The sequence below is a fragment of the Semicossyphus pulcher genome, unplaced genomic scaffold (assembly GCF_022749685.1).
Source record: "Semicossyphus pulcher isolate SPU_LCO1_2020_fin unplaced genomic scaffold, fSemPul1.0.p SCAF_14, whole genome shotgun sequence".
NCBI classification, from domain to species: domain Eukaryota; kingdom Metazoa; phylum Chordata; class Actinopteri; order Labriformes; family Labridae; genus Semicossyphus; species Semicossyphus pulcher.
The window spans coordinates 4,999,577-5,014,851 of NW_027211648.1; the positions used below are offsets into that span (position 1 = coordinate 4,999,577).

General features: G+C 42.2%; 1 protein-coding gene across 2 annotated transcripts in view; it reads right to left on the reverse strand.

The window, feature by feature from the left end:
• Nucleotides 1-15,275, reverse strand: part of slc4a11 (solute carrier family 4 member 11) — a 103,836-nt gene that overhangs the window by 31,232 nt on the left and 57,329 nt on the right. Inside the window, exons 6-8 of one of the 2 annotated variants that reach the window (XM_069661491.1) lie at nt 12,147-12,179; nt 5,789-5,870; nt 3,367-3,490 (exon numbers count right to left, since the gene is read on the reverse strand). In XM_069661491.1, the coding sequence (XP_069517592.1) occupies nt 3,367-3,490; nt 5,789-5,870; nt 12,147-12,179 (239 nt within the window). The remainder of the gene's footprint in view (nt 1-3,366; nt 3,491-5,788; nt 5,871-12,146; nt 12,180-15,275) is intronic. The other variant, XM_069661492.1, reaches the window with a different exon arrangement.

A 15,275-nucleotide genomic window follows, 5' to 3' on the forward strand; every position in this document is an offset into this window, starting at 1 on the left:
ATGTAAGTGGGTTTAATCCAACTCCAGCTGCCATCCTCCACACAAGAGGGACCTACACACGTTCCCAACCACCTTTGAAGCCAACAAAGAATGAGTATTGCATACCCAAGAGATAGATTTTCATCATGGGATTTATTTAAGTTTTGAAGGTCACTAGTTTGATTAAGCAGACCCACTGAGAATACGTGGGTGTAGAAAGTGAGTAACAATGAGCCATCAACATCAAAGGCTGAGGGCAGCTTGTCTTACAAGCAGAAGGAGTTTCTTTGAGGGCAACGGTACTGGAACGTGTTGACAGACGCTTCCAGGTATGTCTTTAACTGAGTGAATGAGAAACAGAGATCTTTTTGAAGAAAGGTCACGTCTGTTCAGCACATTCACGCTGGGTAAAGAAAAGGAAGAAGAAAAAAAAAAAAGCCACAAATGCTGTAAAGCTCTCTAAATGGTAGGCGATGGAAACGGTCCACCCTTACACACGCTAGATTACATACATTTGCCAACCAAAGGAATTCCTATTATCATTATCATCGTGCCCCTTCAAAGATTTTTTTCTGGCAGAAGCAGCCACCATCAAGGATAATTGAGACATAATGGTGCTTTATGTTTACTTGGAGCTTAGATTAATGTCTCAGAGAATGCCATTAGTGGTTGTGATTGCTGCCTGTAAGACTGGCAAGGAGGCGATGGAAGCATTGCACAGGGCACAAGCACAAAGTCTGGGTTTATGCTGGAAAACAACAAGATGGAAACCAAACAAACAAACACAGAAAACATGATGCAGTTGAGCTAAGGCATCGCTGATTGCCAGGGTCACTCCAACGCTCCTTCTGGGTGGTGAAAATGGTGTTCTTAGGAGGGATATCGCACTAGAAGTGGGGCCAGCATGAAGAAATCCCATCGGGGGATTCCAGCGGGAGTCGGGCAACAATCAGACCCATCTGCAGACAGGAGAGTGAAGCGTGTGTGCATGTATGTGCCTATATGTTCGCAGGTGTGTGTGTGTGTCGAAAACTCAGGATGAAGCGGCGGAGGACAGCGGGGTCGAGTGGTTTGATGGGAAGTAGAAAGAGTTCATTTTTTGATGGGATGGAAGGGTATTACAGGATATGTGGCGCACTCTCCACCGGCTCTTGAGAGCTGAAGAAAACAGCAATCCTGCGCACAACAGTGACCCGACAGGTTCGGCCAACAGGACACTCGTGCCCACACAAGATACTGAGAGGCTCTTGGCTTGGGTTCAGTTCAACAGACATTTGGCAGTTGAGCAGCTAGATCTTCAAAAAGCCTTAGAAAGGCATTAGGGTTGGAAACAATAAACCTCAACTGACTCGGGACTGCTACAGGCCGTTTATATACCTTCAATACATGTTTGGATGAAGGAGACGCCATCTTGTTTTGTGCGTTACAGAGATTGATTAATATAGTGTGGATTTTGTCATTTTGAATCACTTTATGTTGTCTTCTTTTCCAAATGAAACAGTTTCATTTAGGCCATGTCTACACGTACACGTAGATTTTTCAAGACGAAGCTTTTTCTCTGCTCTTGGCCTTTCGTCCACACACGAATGCCGTTTTAGGTCACTGAAAACAGATCTTTTGTAAAACCCCAGCCAGGGTAAAGACTTTTAGAAACTCTGTTTCCACGGAGACGTGTAGACGGGGTAAACAGCGTTATTGGCTCGTGACGTCAGGCTGTCACAAATGAGGCGAAATGACTGACATGACAAAAATAGTAATGCTTCTAACCTTGCTAACAGGACTTTTTACATGTTTACACATATGAACAATATTGATATATCGTCACCCTTCCTCGATGCATCTTTGAACCCTGCCAGGTAGTCTTCCGGCAATAGATTTTTCAGACATTTGATTGGCCGCGATTTTCTTTTTCTTCTTTGCATGATGGTTTTATCGCCGCCTGTTGGTCTGGCATTCTCATGACAGCGTTTCTGTATTTGTGTTTTCGTTTGGATTTTTTTTTTATAACCGTGCATGTGTGGATGGGTTTTGTTTTTGGAAACGAAGGCGGAAAAACTCTTTATTAATGTGTGAGATAACTAAAATGTAATCTTCCTTTCTTTTCTTTTCCTTTGATGATTGTGGAAACTACTTTATGTTTAAGCATTTTTATTGTTGTTGCATTTTTAATGGTGTGCGATATGTATGCAAAATTAAAAAAGAAATATGTTAGGAAGGATATTTCCTTCAGAGTCCACCACCCTCTTATACTTAAAAAATAGGCGGAGGTGCTTTGTTTTGTAGTCTAAGATAATAATCAGACTTCATATTTACCATTTGCAGCCCAGACATCCTGGGGTTTAGCTCTACCTAACTGTGTTTTTACTTTAAAGGTTAAAATAAGGATATTTTCTCTGGAAAAGTCTATGAATGAGAAAGCAAACCAGACCATCAGAGACAAGATTGATTATTTCTATATAGTTCTTTTTAATCCCTGAAACTGCTGGCGGGGGTAGGTGCCAGACGAAGCGGTTAACTGCACGCTGCCTTTGTTTACATTTTCCAGGGCAAAAATTTAAAGTGAGTGATACATGTGACTGTTAAAAAAAGCAGGATGAGATTTTTTGTTAAAAACCACCCCTTAAGCATGTACGGCTTTGTCCACAGGGGGCGCCAAAATCAACACAAACCGAAAGTTCCTCACTGGAGCTTTAAATTTCACAAAGCTTTCATGGTCACAGCAGGGTCTCGTCTTTACTATAGCATGTGTGAGTGTGTTTTTGCAGGAAGTAAGGTATATGATGCATCGGGACATACAATCCTGGTTTAAACTGAACTCTGCATTTTCCGGTAAAACTACACGAAAGCTGAAAATGTTATTTTTTTTCTTCGCTCTCATCCTGATCCGAGGTTTCGTGTAAGAAAAACAAACTTAATTGGACTCTTGACAGATGGACTGCTGTAGAACTAAATATAAGTTTCCTTTTAAAGGGAGGGTATGCTAATGATCAATTACTTGTGCTATAGCAGCGGGATGCTTACAGTGATCATATGTTGAGTCGGTTTTCAATAATCCATTTACGTTCAGCTAACACGCTGGACACAATTATGAGTTGGAGGCAGAGATGAGTGATGAAAGAGTGAAATAAATGGCAAACGAAATGAAAGATAAATATTGCCAAAGCACAGGAATTCATTAATTAATACATTTGAAAGGAGGAATATTTCACTTAGATGAAGGTTACAGCATCTGAACAGCTACAAGTGAAGGACAACTACAGTAAAAGAAAACAGAAAATAACGGATGTAATATGGACAAATAGGAGAAACAAGGGGGCCTGTGAATGCCTCAGTAATCCACCAATAAATCCCACGTATCATTCCCTCCCTCTGGGGGCTGGCAGTTACCATTTTGAGCGGGGCCAGTATCAGGATGACATAGCGGACCTCGCAGCAGTTCTCCCCCCAGTTCTGTGGCCTCTCCAGGCGGGAGATGCACACGTGACGCCTCTGGAGATGCTTCACGTTGCAGCTGGAGCAGAGAGGGACAAGGAGGAGAGTCTTATAAATGTCAGTGCCTCACCTCAGCAGCAGCGACCTTCATTTCCGAAGATTAACCTCGTTCTCTGCAGCAACAGGTATTCAAATGTGCTCGGTGAAACACACACACGCACTCTCATACTCATCCATATAGATTGCATGTGCACAAATATTCTACAGACACACAAATCTCTGCATTTCTCTAGTTTAGATTAAAGTATATCTAAAAGATTTAAATATTACATTTTATAAAAACAAGACACATATTGTCACTGTCAAATTAACCATGTATCTCCAGGTTTGCATCCATCATCCGCTGATTGATGCTGACACGAGGGGGAAACCCTGGAAAGGTTGCCAATCCATCACAGAGCAGTCCACAGACAGACAACCAGTCACACCTGGGCAATTTAGAGTCGCAAATTTACCTAACCTGCATGTTTTGGACAGTAAGACAAAGCCTGATTACTCAGAGGAGAGTCACACAGGGACAGGGAGGAGATGCAAACTGCACACTCTTTTAAAGTTGTGCAAATGCCTCTATTGGGACGATTAAATCATTTTCTGTGCATTCAAAAACCATTACGTACTGCTGTTGGAAATCACTTGTGTTTTATGATGCAACAACTTTATGGTTTTGTTGGCTGGTTTAGAGAAAAAGATATTTTTTTGTCATAGTTACAACAACAAACAGGTGGTTAGAGTTGTGAAACGATGGTGGTCATGCTCTGAAAATAAAAATGATTATTTCTGGAAGGAGCTGGGACATGAATTGCCTCTCGTGTCAAACCCATCCAGCCACCTTGATCTCCTCTTTATGCAAAACTTTCTCTCTATAAAACCTGACTTGACATAATAACTGAAGAGTATCTATGTATTAATTTTTATTGGTTACACTGCGATCTAACCGGCTACTCCCCCCTTCCCTCATCCTACCTCACCTGCCCGTTCCCAACTGCCCGATTAGCTCCCAGCACATTTAACCAGTCCACTTTCACCAGTGCCCTGCCAGGTTGTCTATCAGCTTTGCCTTCGCGTTCCAGCGTTAATTAGTCTGTTTTTTTATCTAGATTTTCACCTTGCTTGTATATTTTGCCTCAGCCTTACGTCTTTGACTTGTTTGCCTGCCTGGACTTTGTGTCCTTGTATTTTTTGTGGTCATAAGTAAAAGACTTTGTTTTATTCTACCTACTGAGTCGTGTGCTTTGGTTTCTTTTTCTTTTTGGCCTCTGAAGTGTGACAAAACACACACACACACACACACAAAATCTTTAACACATATAATAGCCTCTTCAAAACCAACTGGACTTTCTCAGTGTCAGTGTTTTAACACATATAGGGTTGTATTTCTTTTATATCATGAACGCTGATGATGGAGATGCTTGTTTTTCACAGGGACAATATGTTTATAATAGTAGTACAGGTGTAACCTTTGATGATTTTACTTGCATAATTTGGTTAATAATTTCTTAATGTAAGTGTTTATTATTTGTTTCATTCTAAGTCTTGTCATGTTTCGTTGCCATGTTTTATTCTAAGCCTTAAAGTCGAGCTGAAACGGCATTTCCAGAGTATCTAGCTTCCGTATCGTGACGTATTTCCGAGTGAAACAGGACGTGCAGGCGGGACATATCATTAGAGGGATTTGATTTGATCGTTGAGAAGTGGGCGTAAACAGACGTTCTGCACAGCGCAGTAGCTAGCTAACTGACCGAGCGTTCTTGGTGCTCTGCGGCTAAATGTTGCAGATTGATTGGTTGAAATTGGTTGGTTCTAGCCTACGTAAGCACACGGGATATTTTTTTTTACAGGAAGAAAAAACGATCGGATTTTGATATAAGAATACGAAGAAATGGTTTTTCTGTATTTTTTTTGGCCTATATTGTCAAATAGATGCACAATATTACCGGGGATGTGATCTAAAAGGATTAAAATGACATTTTCTATTTCACCTCGACTTTAAGAGCTCTGCAACTAACAAAAACTTTCACTTTCAGTCATTTGTATTGTTTTTTCCATTTATCCGCTGATTGTTTAGAAAATCAAACATCAAAACTTCAAATCAAACTCAAAAATATTAGATTTACAAGGATCCGAAAGACAGAAAAATCTTAGTAGCAAGTATAAAATAATCTATTTGAAGCTATATGAAGATTGAAAAATGCATTCAAATAATCAACCAACAGAATTGTTGATGATGTTTTTGGTGCTTCACTAAAACTGTTAAATTGTTAGGACTCTGAACCTCACACACACACACACACACACACACACACACATTATGCCTTACAGGATGCAGAGCCATGACTGCTGGTACTGGACCCCGGTGGCGGTGGCCGTCACTCCCTGGATCGTCTCCGACAGCAGATGGACTGTAAGGGAGAGGTCAAAGGTCAGACACAGGTTAACAGAGATCGACCTCAAGTCCAGCCTGGTCCTCTCACTCTCTAATTTACACAGCGTTGCACTCTTTATGTGTGAGCCTCAATTGAACCAGTAATGCATGTCATTCTTCCACTGTAGCAGACTGTAACTAACCTTAAATGTATACAGTTAGAATCTAAATGTTTATATAACATAAAATAATCAGTGTCTCTGATTGCTCGCCTTTGGTGTCAGCCAAATGTCCCAAAGGCTGAACAGAAACCTCCAGCCTGATCTGCAGTGCCAATCCTCCCCATATGATGTCTACATCAGACGTCTCTAACGAGCTCGCCTTCTGCTTCGGACGCTGATGCCGCTGTGAACTGTGCACAAACACCACCCCGCGAGCTGCTAATAACGATGTCCATCCAAACTGAGAAAACACCAACGCTTATGTCAACACATTTCGTTATTCTGCCATGTTTAGACAGTACGAATCATTAAATATGGGCGACCAGGGGCACGGCTGACAGCTCGATGCTTCCTAATCGGAGGAATCTCCCCTCCGACGTCTCACGCTGAGAAAGATGAATAATAGTGTTTTGGGGGGTATTCTTCTGCAGCCAAGACTATCCCAAACCCCTCTTGAAGATTCAGCTCGCGCTGGCTTCCAACATCCCTTTTGACTCACGAGTATTGAGCAAATTACAGGGTGGAAATGTTTTGTATCATAAGCAGCAGGGACGATCATTTCCATATCATTCTGATTTTCCCTACCAGTGGTTTCTCCTTTCTTTCCCTCCTGTCTGTCTTTGTCTTCCTCTCCATCGCTCTCCCTTTCTCTCTCTCTCTCTCTCTCTGCCATGCCGTCTCATCAATAAAGTATCCTCCATTCATGCCAGAAAATGATGGGCGTCACCATGACAACAGTATCACAGTGCTCAAGGAGTGAGAGAGCTGGAAAGGGAGAATGAGAGAGAAAGATAGAGAGAGAGAGAGAGGAGGGGGGGACAGACAAGAGAGACGGAGAAATAAGGGAGCATGCAGATAAAGAGTAAGACGGGGAAGGAAGGATGAAAAGGAGCATGTAGAGAGAGAGAGTGACAGAGAGGAAGAAGTGTTAGAAAAGGGAGACGTGGGGAGAGAGAGAGAGAAATGGAAGAAAGAGAAGAGGGAAGATCGAGAAGGAGGAGACATGCAGGAAGAAAGGAAAAAATGTGAGCAGAGGGAAACGGGGCAAAGAGGGACCAAGGGAGTGAAAAGAAATCATACAAAAAAAAAACAAAGAAGGTGACAAACGAGAAGGAAAAATGAGGGTGAGACGAGATGAAAAGCGGAGCGAGAGGGAGGGATGGGACGGAGAAGCGAAGGAGATGGACTGGGATTCAATTCAATTAATAGCAGTAAGCCTGACAGCCATGTAATAATCAAAAACCATCCAATTTCTCATTGACGTCAGGGAGGAGAAGAGGGGAGAGACGGACGGAGCGGGAGACAGAGAGGGATGCAAACGTAACAAAAGACAGATTAAAAGATAAAGAGAGGAGGAGATGGAGGTTACAGGAGAGAGAAGTGAAGACACAGGAAGAGAGAGGGAGGCCATGTGTGTGTCCTCCATACCAACAGACTAGGTGGCCAATGTCAGACAATCTGCGGGAAGATAACGGCTCTCAGTGCTCGCCGTAAGCCGTCTTATTACAACCTCTTAAACGCTTTTTAAGGACGAATGTCTTCTAAGTGAGAGAGACGGTTCCAACCAGAGCAGAGCAGGAACACAGTCAGAGTTCAGGGTTAAATATCAGCGTCATTACAAGTGTGCTGTGTCGTGATTCGTAAAGAGATCACACTGTTCCAATTTCTCAGTCGATCACAAACAAATTCAAACAGTCAGATTCAGAGCGACTTCATTTTGTTTGTGAAGACTTGCATGTAATCGTACACACGAGACTAATCGTGTGTCGGCTGCATGTATCAGCTGTCCTCTCACGTGAATCTGTCTGAACAGAAACCCAACTATTTCATCAGTTAAAGGTATAATAAGTAGGATTTTCCCAGAGAAATAAAGTAAAGACTTTTACAAATATAATATAATATAAATCATCATTTATCTCTCCGTGTGTTGGTGAGTGTGTGTGCAGACGGGATGTTTTCAGGAGGGGCGCTGTCGTGGTTCCCTGAGCCAATCTTACAGGTGAGTGTGGGAGTGGTTCAAATTAGCAACTGGGCCCCATTCAGAGCGGCGACCATGGCGAAAGAGCGATGCAGAGTTGGCCTTCTTTCTGTTGGACAGGTAGGTGCCTCAAACCGGGTAGGACAAGCTAACCAGCGGTTAGCATGCTAGCGCAAAGGTAACCGTGATGCTGTCGGTGTTAGCTCGGCGGGGTGGGCGAGTGAGCTTCTGGTGATGAAGAGCCCAGGAGGAGGGGCCCAGTTTGAATGTGTTGCTGACAAAATGCAAGGAAAAATCCTCCTGATTATACCTTTAAGCTGTCCACGCAGGCTGCATAACATCTGTGAGTGAACCCTCAACCTCACCCTGAACTGTAATTTACGTCTATTTCTTCTTCTTGACGCATGTAATTAGAATGATTGTTTGTTGCACTCGGGGCACATGGGTGACCTACACTTAACACCGTGCCCTGAACGCATATAAGGAGCACATACTGTATAAGGAGCACTAAAGAAGTTAGGTCGTGACAGTCTATGGTATGAAGTCTAGCTTCGAGTCTTTAGAGCAGCTGCCGTTGAGTTCCTGCCCTGAATCCACTCCCCTTGTTCGTCTCTTGGTGGATATGATGCGCCTCTAAGCTTGTTTGCAAACCATCAAGAAGTTTTCATCAGAAATGTAGGCCTCATGGCAACGTTAATCCCCTCAGCCTAATGTTAACCCAACCCCCTGAAAATAAAGAATGATGTGCTGCTTTTTGAAAGGATGTGGCTCCCTACATAGTATCCTGGAGCAACAGGCTCTAACGCTGGTGCTGCTCTGCTCACATGTTGGAGTGCTACACTTCTTGTGTCGTCCAGCTGCCTTTTACCTCACTGTATTTCTTGTCCGTCTGTTCCTTCTTATCTCTCTGTATTTGTTGGGAAGCACTTTGTAAGTAAGGTGCTATACAAACAAAAATTATAACCATTATTACTATCTTGTGTTCTTACAGTTTCCTAGAATATATCGGGGCTTGGAAATAAATATTCCTTTCACTGGGGATGATGACGGCAAGATGGCGGTGCGCATGTCTGGAAGGCGCGACAGGTCTATTAAGACCCACACTTCTAGATTTCTTTACCGTGTTACCCATGTGCCATCAGGGACCGAAACTCCGTTAGAAGTAGGACTGTGACTAAATATTGGGGAGAGTTCAATTAACTGACTATTTATTTATTTCTGTTGTGCTGTGTAAATATCTGTTGTCGTTTTTAACTTGTTTTGTGTTAACCTTTACCGCTGACAGGAGATGCAATGACAATAAAGTATTCTATCTTTTTCTATTAGTGATATTTACTCAAAAGTCTTTAAATGAAAGATTCCTCGGAAACTGTAATTAAAATCTGGATTATTTCAAAGTTTTTATTTCATACAGCTCCGGAAAAAATTAAGAGAGCACTCCGAATGTTCCTTAAATCAGCGTCTCTCTCTGCATGTCACGGCCGGCCCGACTCAGATCTGAACCCTAAAACCTCCTGAATGTGATCAGGAGGAAGACGGACGGTCACAAGCCATCGAACAAAGAGCGACCGAACGTCACCCAACAGCTCTGTGACAGAACGATGGAGAGCAGAGATGCATGAACGCTGTGATTAATAACCAGGTTGTTCCACCAAACACTGATCTGTGAACTCTAACCGAGTTAAAACTTCCTGTTGTTTGACATTAACATGAACTAAAAACATTACACATCATTTTCTGCAAATAAACGACCTCAATTTGAATATGTGATTCGTAGGGAGACATATGTATAGAATGAAACAAAAGCTCATTAACAGAAACACAAATCTATGAACTTTTATTTTTCTCCGGAGCTGTATATGTGCAAACTTGGAACACAGTTCTAAAGAACAGAACTCTACCGTTCTCATTTTACACGGCTCTGCAGTGATTTGCAATAAAACATCAAGTGTAGCTTCAGCAGAGGCAGAGTAAGAGCCCTGACGTTGCACCGGCATTAGCAGAGCCAGCTGAATAACATCCGGCCTGACACTTCTCACTATTAAGGATCGGTCTGATTGGATTCTCCCATAATTAATTGCCTGGTGTGGGTAGGGTTGTTAACATAAAAAAAACATGAGCTGGCTCAGCTAGTGGGATAGCCACACCAGTCCACAAAGTCTTAAATTAAACTGCTTCTAATCACTTTGCTGTCATAAATCTCTGTTACTGTCCCTGCATTAACGATAGCCTGCTGCTTATACATATGAACATGTATTTAAAGGTGCCCTCAACATTTTTCAGACATAGAAACTCTCTGTTTGGTAGAATAACGTGTTTCTCCCTGCAGAAAAGAGCTTCTTAAACTCTCTTGAAATCATGCATACTCATTCCCCTCGTTGCAAGAAGAGAATGAGCTGTGAATATGCAAATAATGTTCGATTTAAAAGTTTAACTCGTGAACACAAGATGTCTCCATCGTTTGTGTTTGTGCACTGGAAATCATTTGAATATTGGACTACCATTGGCTGCTTCTTCATAGAAACGAAAGCTCAGTCTGTTGTGACTCCGTCGACTCTCTTGTGATATAATATTCCCAGAAACGTTCCCTAAACCAACCCAACCTCCTTTGTAAACTTTGGATGTTAGAAGAGACTATATCTAGCTTCCCCTTCCAGCTAAAGGAGTGTGTGTGTGTGTGTGTGTGTGTGTTAGGTCACTGATATGATCAATAGAGACACTAATTAAGACATGCACATTAGACACTTGTCAATTATGTGAAGATTTCTGCACGGTTTCGTCAGCTTCGGCGATGCAAACGCCGCTGTTTCCACACACAGAGAGGACAGAAAACCCCACAGATGCTCACACGCAGCATATCAAATGTGACAAACTTCAATGGAAAGTGATGAAAACATGTGAGGAAGGCACGACTGGATGGCTGGATTGGCCCCTTTGATCTTCCGGGGGGATTCTCTGTGAATTCTTCGACTGCATTATCCGCACGGTTTGATTTGAAAGGGGAAGGAAAAACAGATTGCAATTTCTGTAAAAAATCATGTGCGGATAATGCAGTCAGTCACAAATAATGGAAGAGGAGTCAATAAATATGCAAAACCAGTCGGAGAACATCAGCAGCAGAACGTCTTCAGAAGTGTGCGGAAAGTAAAACACAGAGATTCACGGTTTCTCTGCACGTGTGTGAAAGGGCACGCGGCCTTTTTGGCAAGGAGGCTCCTTATATTACGCTCAGAGGTGACCTCAATAACACCTCCTGATCTTATGCTGCCTTTAAGATTAACTGCTGTCTCCGCCATTGGAAGACCAGCGAGCGCGCACACGCTCATGAACACACACACACACACACACACACACACAAAGGGGAATGACTGGTTTCCTTCAAAGCGTGGGCTGTGGAGGGCACTTTGAAGGAGGTGATTAAAACACAGGAGAGCTCCGTACAGCAGCGGCCGCAGATGAAACACTTACTGTATATTAGGTATCCGTCACAGCCAATCACAATGCAGGACACAGATGCTATGATGTCACATGGCGATGAGAGGGCCACTAGGACTGGGTCGGAAACCTTGTTATCTAGAGAGGTTGTCAATTCTAATCTTCCAGTGGGTTGCATAAAAACAAATTATATTAATGGTAAATAAAGCAAATCCCTGCATGGATATGCTATCAAAGTCAAGTAGTGCATACAGGGCACGCTTAATTCCAATTATATAACCAGTTGAAAAACACTTTACTTGAATATATAATCTCTAAAACATTGAGGGTCTATTTTTTCTGACAAGGACAAAATTATTTTAATTCCTCTCTTCAATCTCAGTCAAATAAATTTATGACTTTGCCACATCAATTCCAGAAGTTCTTTTTTAAGAAGAACTGCGAATGGACAGAGAGGGCGTTGATTTTAGGGCCGGCTAAAGGGGGTCATCGATATCCGTGACACGGGAGGGATCGCTTGTGTCTGCAATCATCTGATGACTCAATGGATCGACCCAGTCCCGAGCGTGGCGAGAGGAGCACAAACGGCATACTGATGGTGATTGGTACAGAAGCAAAGCACTGATTGCAGCCTGGTGGCGGCTGATGCTGACATTTTCATCCAATTAGCACAGCTTACCGTCATCAAAGAAAACGAAACTTTGAGACTTGTCTGCATGCGGAGAAGGAGGGAGAAAAGACCGAGAGGAGAAAAACCAGAGTCAGTCACCTTTTTCTGATCAACAGGCGAGCAGTGTGTTAGATTTTACACAAACATTAGAAGAAGACACACACACAAAGACACACTTTCTGGTTAGCATGCACGCATATAAATATCTCTGCAGAACAGAAGCTTCATTTCCTGCCCTCCTTTACCTCATGCATATTAAATATCATTTTCCAGAGAAAATCCCTCAATGTCTCGTCTTTTGTTGGCGCAGAGAGATTCTTATCTTGATTACCGTCTACAGGCTATTACAAAAAATTGGATTTTATCACTGATAGCCGTTACGTGATCAGCAAGAAAACCCAAAGACGTCAATGAAGACATCAGGAGGGGAAAAATGACATGTGTGGCCGCCGCTTTTCACGGGGTAAAGAGCTCGAATTAATGGCTTCAATTTAGTATTCTGATCATTTCTGCAGAGTGTTACAGAGACATTTTCACAGTGAGAAGTCATGCCGCCGGCCTGCAAGAGATATATTATTACAACAGAGAGGCATAGTGTGTCGACTCAGAAGTACAGAACGAGCGACCTTTCTTGTTGAACAGAGCTAATAATAACCAGAGTATTTACAGTACCTGCTGTCAGGATATAAACATCTGCACAGGGTATGTTGTGTAGGAAAACAGTTGAGTAATAACCCTGCTATTTTAGACTTATTGAAAAGACTGTTTAGTTGTGCACTTTCTTCAGACAGATTTGAGCACATATAAGCACCATGTCTTTTAGGAGAGAGTTTCCATCCTCAGAAATGTGCGACGTGTGTTGCTGAGTTTGATTTGAGCTCGCAAATAAGCCAAAAATACGAGAAGAAAATCACACGGGAGGAGTATGCAAATCGAGACGAAGCGGAGAGCCGGCGAGATCGATCAAAGGTGACAGCAATTTAGGGAGAAATTATGGTACAGTCGTCACAACTAGGGCGCACAATCAGCACCGAGAACCGCGGCTGCTCACAGAAGCAAAGAGGAAGAGACGAACATGTAAATATACAATAAATCATTACTCAAAATATTGACAGTGAGTAATTGTGTGGCGGCTGCTTGCCACTCCTCTTCTTCAGCGTCCTGTGAGCATTACTTGAATTAACTTGGAGTACCTTAAAGGGGGGAGGGGGGGTATTATGCTAATTTTAAGCTTCATATTTCACTCTGTGATACCTGTGGAGTAGCTTAGCATAATTTACAGTGTTACTCATGTTTCTCACGCTGGTGCTCCGTGCAGGCCCTCATACAGCCTCTGCCTGAAACGACTCAGCTCTGTCCCTTTAAGAAACCCCGCCCCTAAAATTTTTTGGTTCTAAGAACGTTCTGAGAATGTGACGTGTAATGTTCTGGTAATGTCTTGAACGGGAAGTTTTTGTTCCCAGAATGTTCTTTTTAATAGTAGGAGAACAAAAACAGAAAGATGCAGTGAGAATGTTCAAATCAAATTTCGGGAACATTTTCTTAATCATGTTCTGATCATGTTCAGGCCGTACTAACATCCTGAAAAGATCCTCAGAATGTTGCAGTAATCATGTCCTACCTTTGTTTTTATGTAACATTGAGCAAATGTTTTATAGACGGCGTTCTGACATCCCAGGCCTCAATAACATCCTGAAAATATCTTCAGAATGTTGCAGTTAAAATGTTTTGTCTTACGTTACAAGAACTTTATTTGAAATGATAAACAGCCGTAAAACGTTCTTTGAATATTACATTCAAACTTTTTTCTTTCAGACGTAATTAGAACTTGAAGGTCATGTTAGCCAATGTTATTGGAATGTTTCTTCTGATTGGCCATGCCTCTGCACTTTGTGATGTCACAAGGTGCTGCGTGTAGAAAAAGCTGTGTAAAACCTGGCGTTCACAGCAGCCTGCAGACTGAGCTGAGGAGCCTGCGGATTACTCCAGCATACTTTTACCTACAGATTTGAAACTTCACCCACGTTTAGTCTGGACGTCCAACATTGTAACATTACATTTATATTGTCTTAAAATGTGAAACAGCATAATACCCCCTCTTTAAAGGAATCAATAGAGGCAGCTTTGAGTGATATCATCAGCACATTGCATCAATAACAATGCTGTTTGGTTGCATGTGCTGTTCCTTTGTACAACGAGCGTAAAGTTCTGAATCCCATGACAAAAGTGAAGCCAAAAAGCAAGAACAAGTTGGCCTTAAAAATCGACTCCTCTTGTACAAGTTGAAGCAGGACTAATTATCTCTGTGGGCTTTCATCTTTTTTCATTTCTGTAATTCTCTGTTCTTCCTGTGCCTGTTATAATCTCTCCCTGTTCTCTTTATCTCGCAGCTGTACAGTATTACACTCCAAATGAGCTGGTCGGCTCGCCAGCCGTATCACCCCGCTGTGGCACGGCGAACGCAGATACGGCAGAAATTAATACCTGAAGAGATATGTCCCCATGATAGCATACTTAGGTGCAATATGAATGTAGTCCCCCGGGAGGAGCCTTTGTTCCTCCTCCTGGAGATATTTCTCCCCCCACAGCAGCGAGTGTTCAAGTGTGAATTTTCATGATGTTAATTTAGGGATCCTATATGCAACGTGGGGATTCTTACCACCCGTTCATTGAGAAATAAGCATTCCTTTTTCTTTTAGATAATTAATGTCACAAAATCAAATTTCAAAGGTCACTGAAATCTCATCTTTTTAGTGACGTGAATGCATCTTTGAATGCATCTCTTACTCATTCCTTCAAATGCAGTATTTCTGCTCATTCTGGACACATTTCTGTGCATTAAAGCCCTCTGTGGATGTAATTATAATTAAGAGTACAGTCACTCTGCTAATTTGCATGTTTCATACTGTAAATCTCTCTCTTTTTATTTATTGCATAATTTGGGACTTGTTACATCATCCTCTGAGCATTAATTATAACCCAATTTTCATCGAGCGTTATCCCATTTCTTCTGCTGAAGCTAATGCAATTCCCCAGAGTGATAACTCAAGTCTCGGTTAATTCAAAAAATGACTTCTGGTTGCAAATTATCAGGAAAAAAATCCACAGTATAGTATCGTCTGGAGAACAAAATCCTGA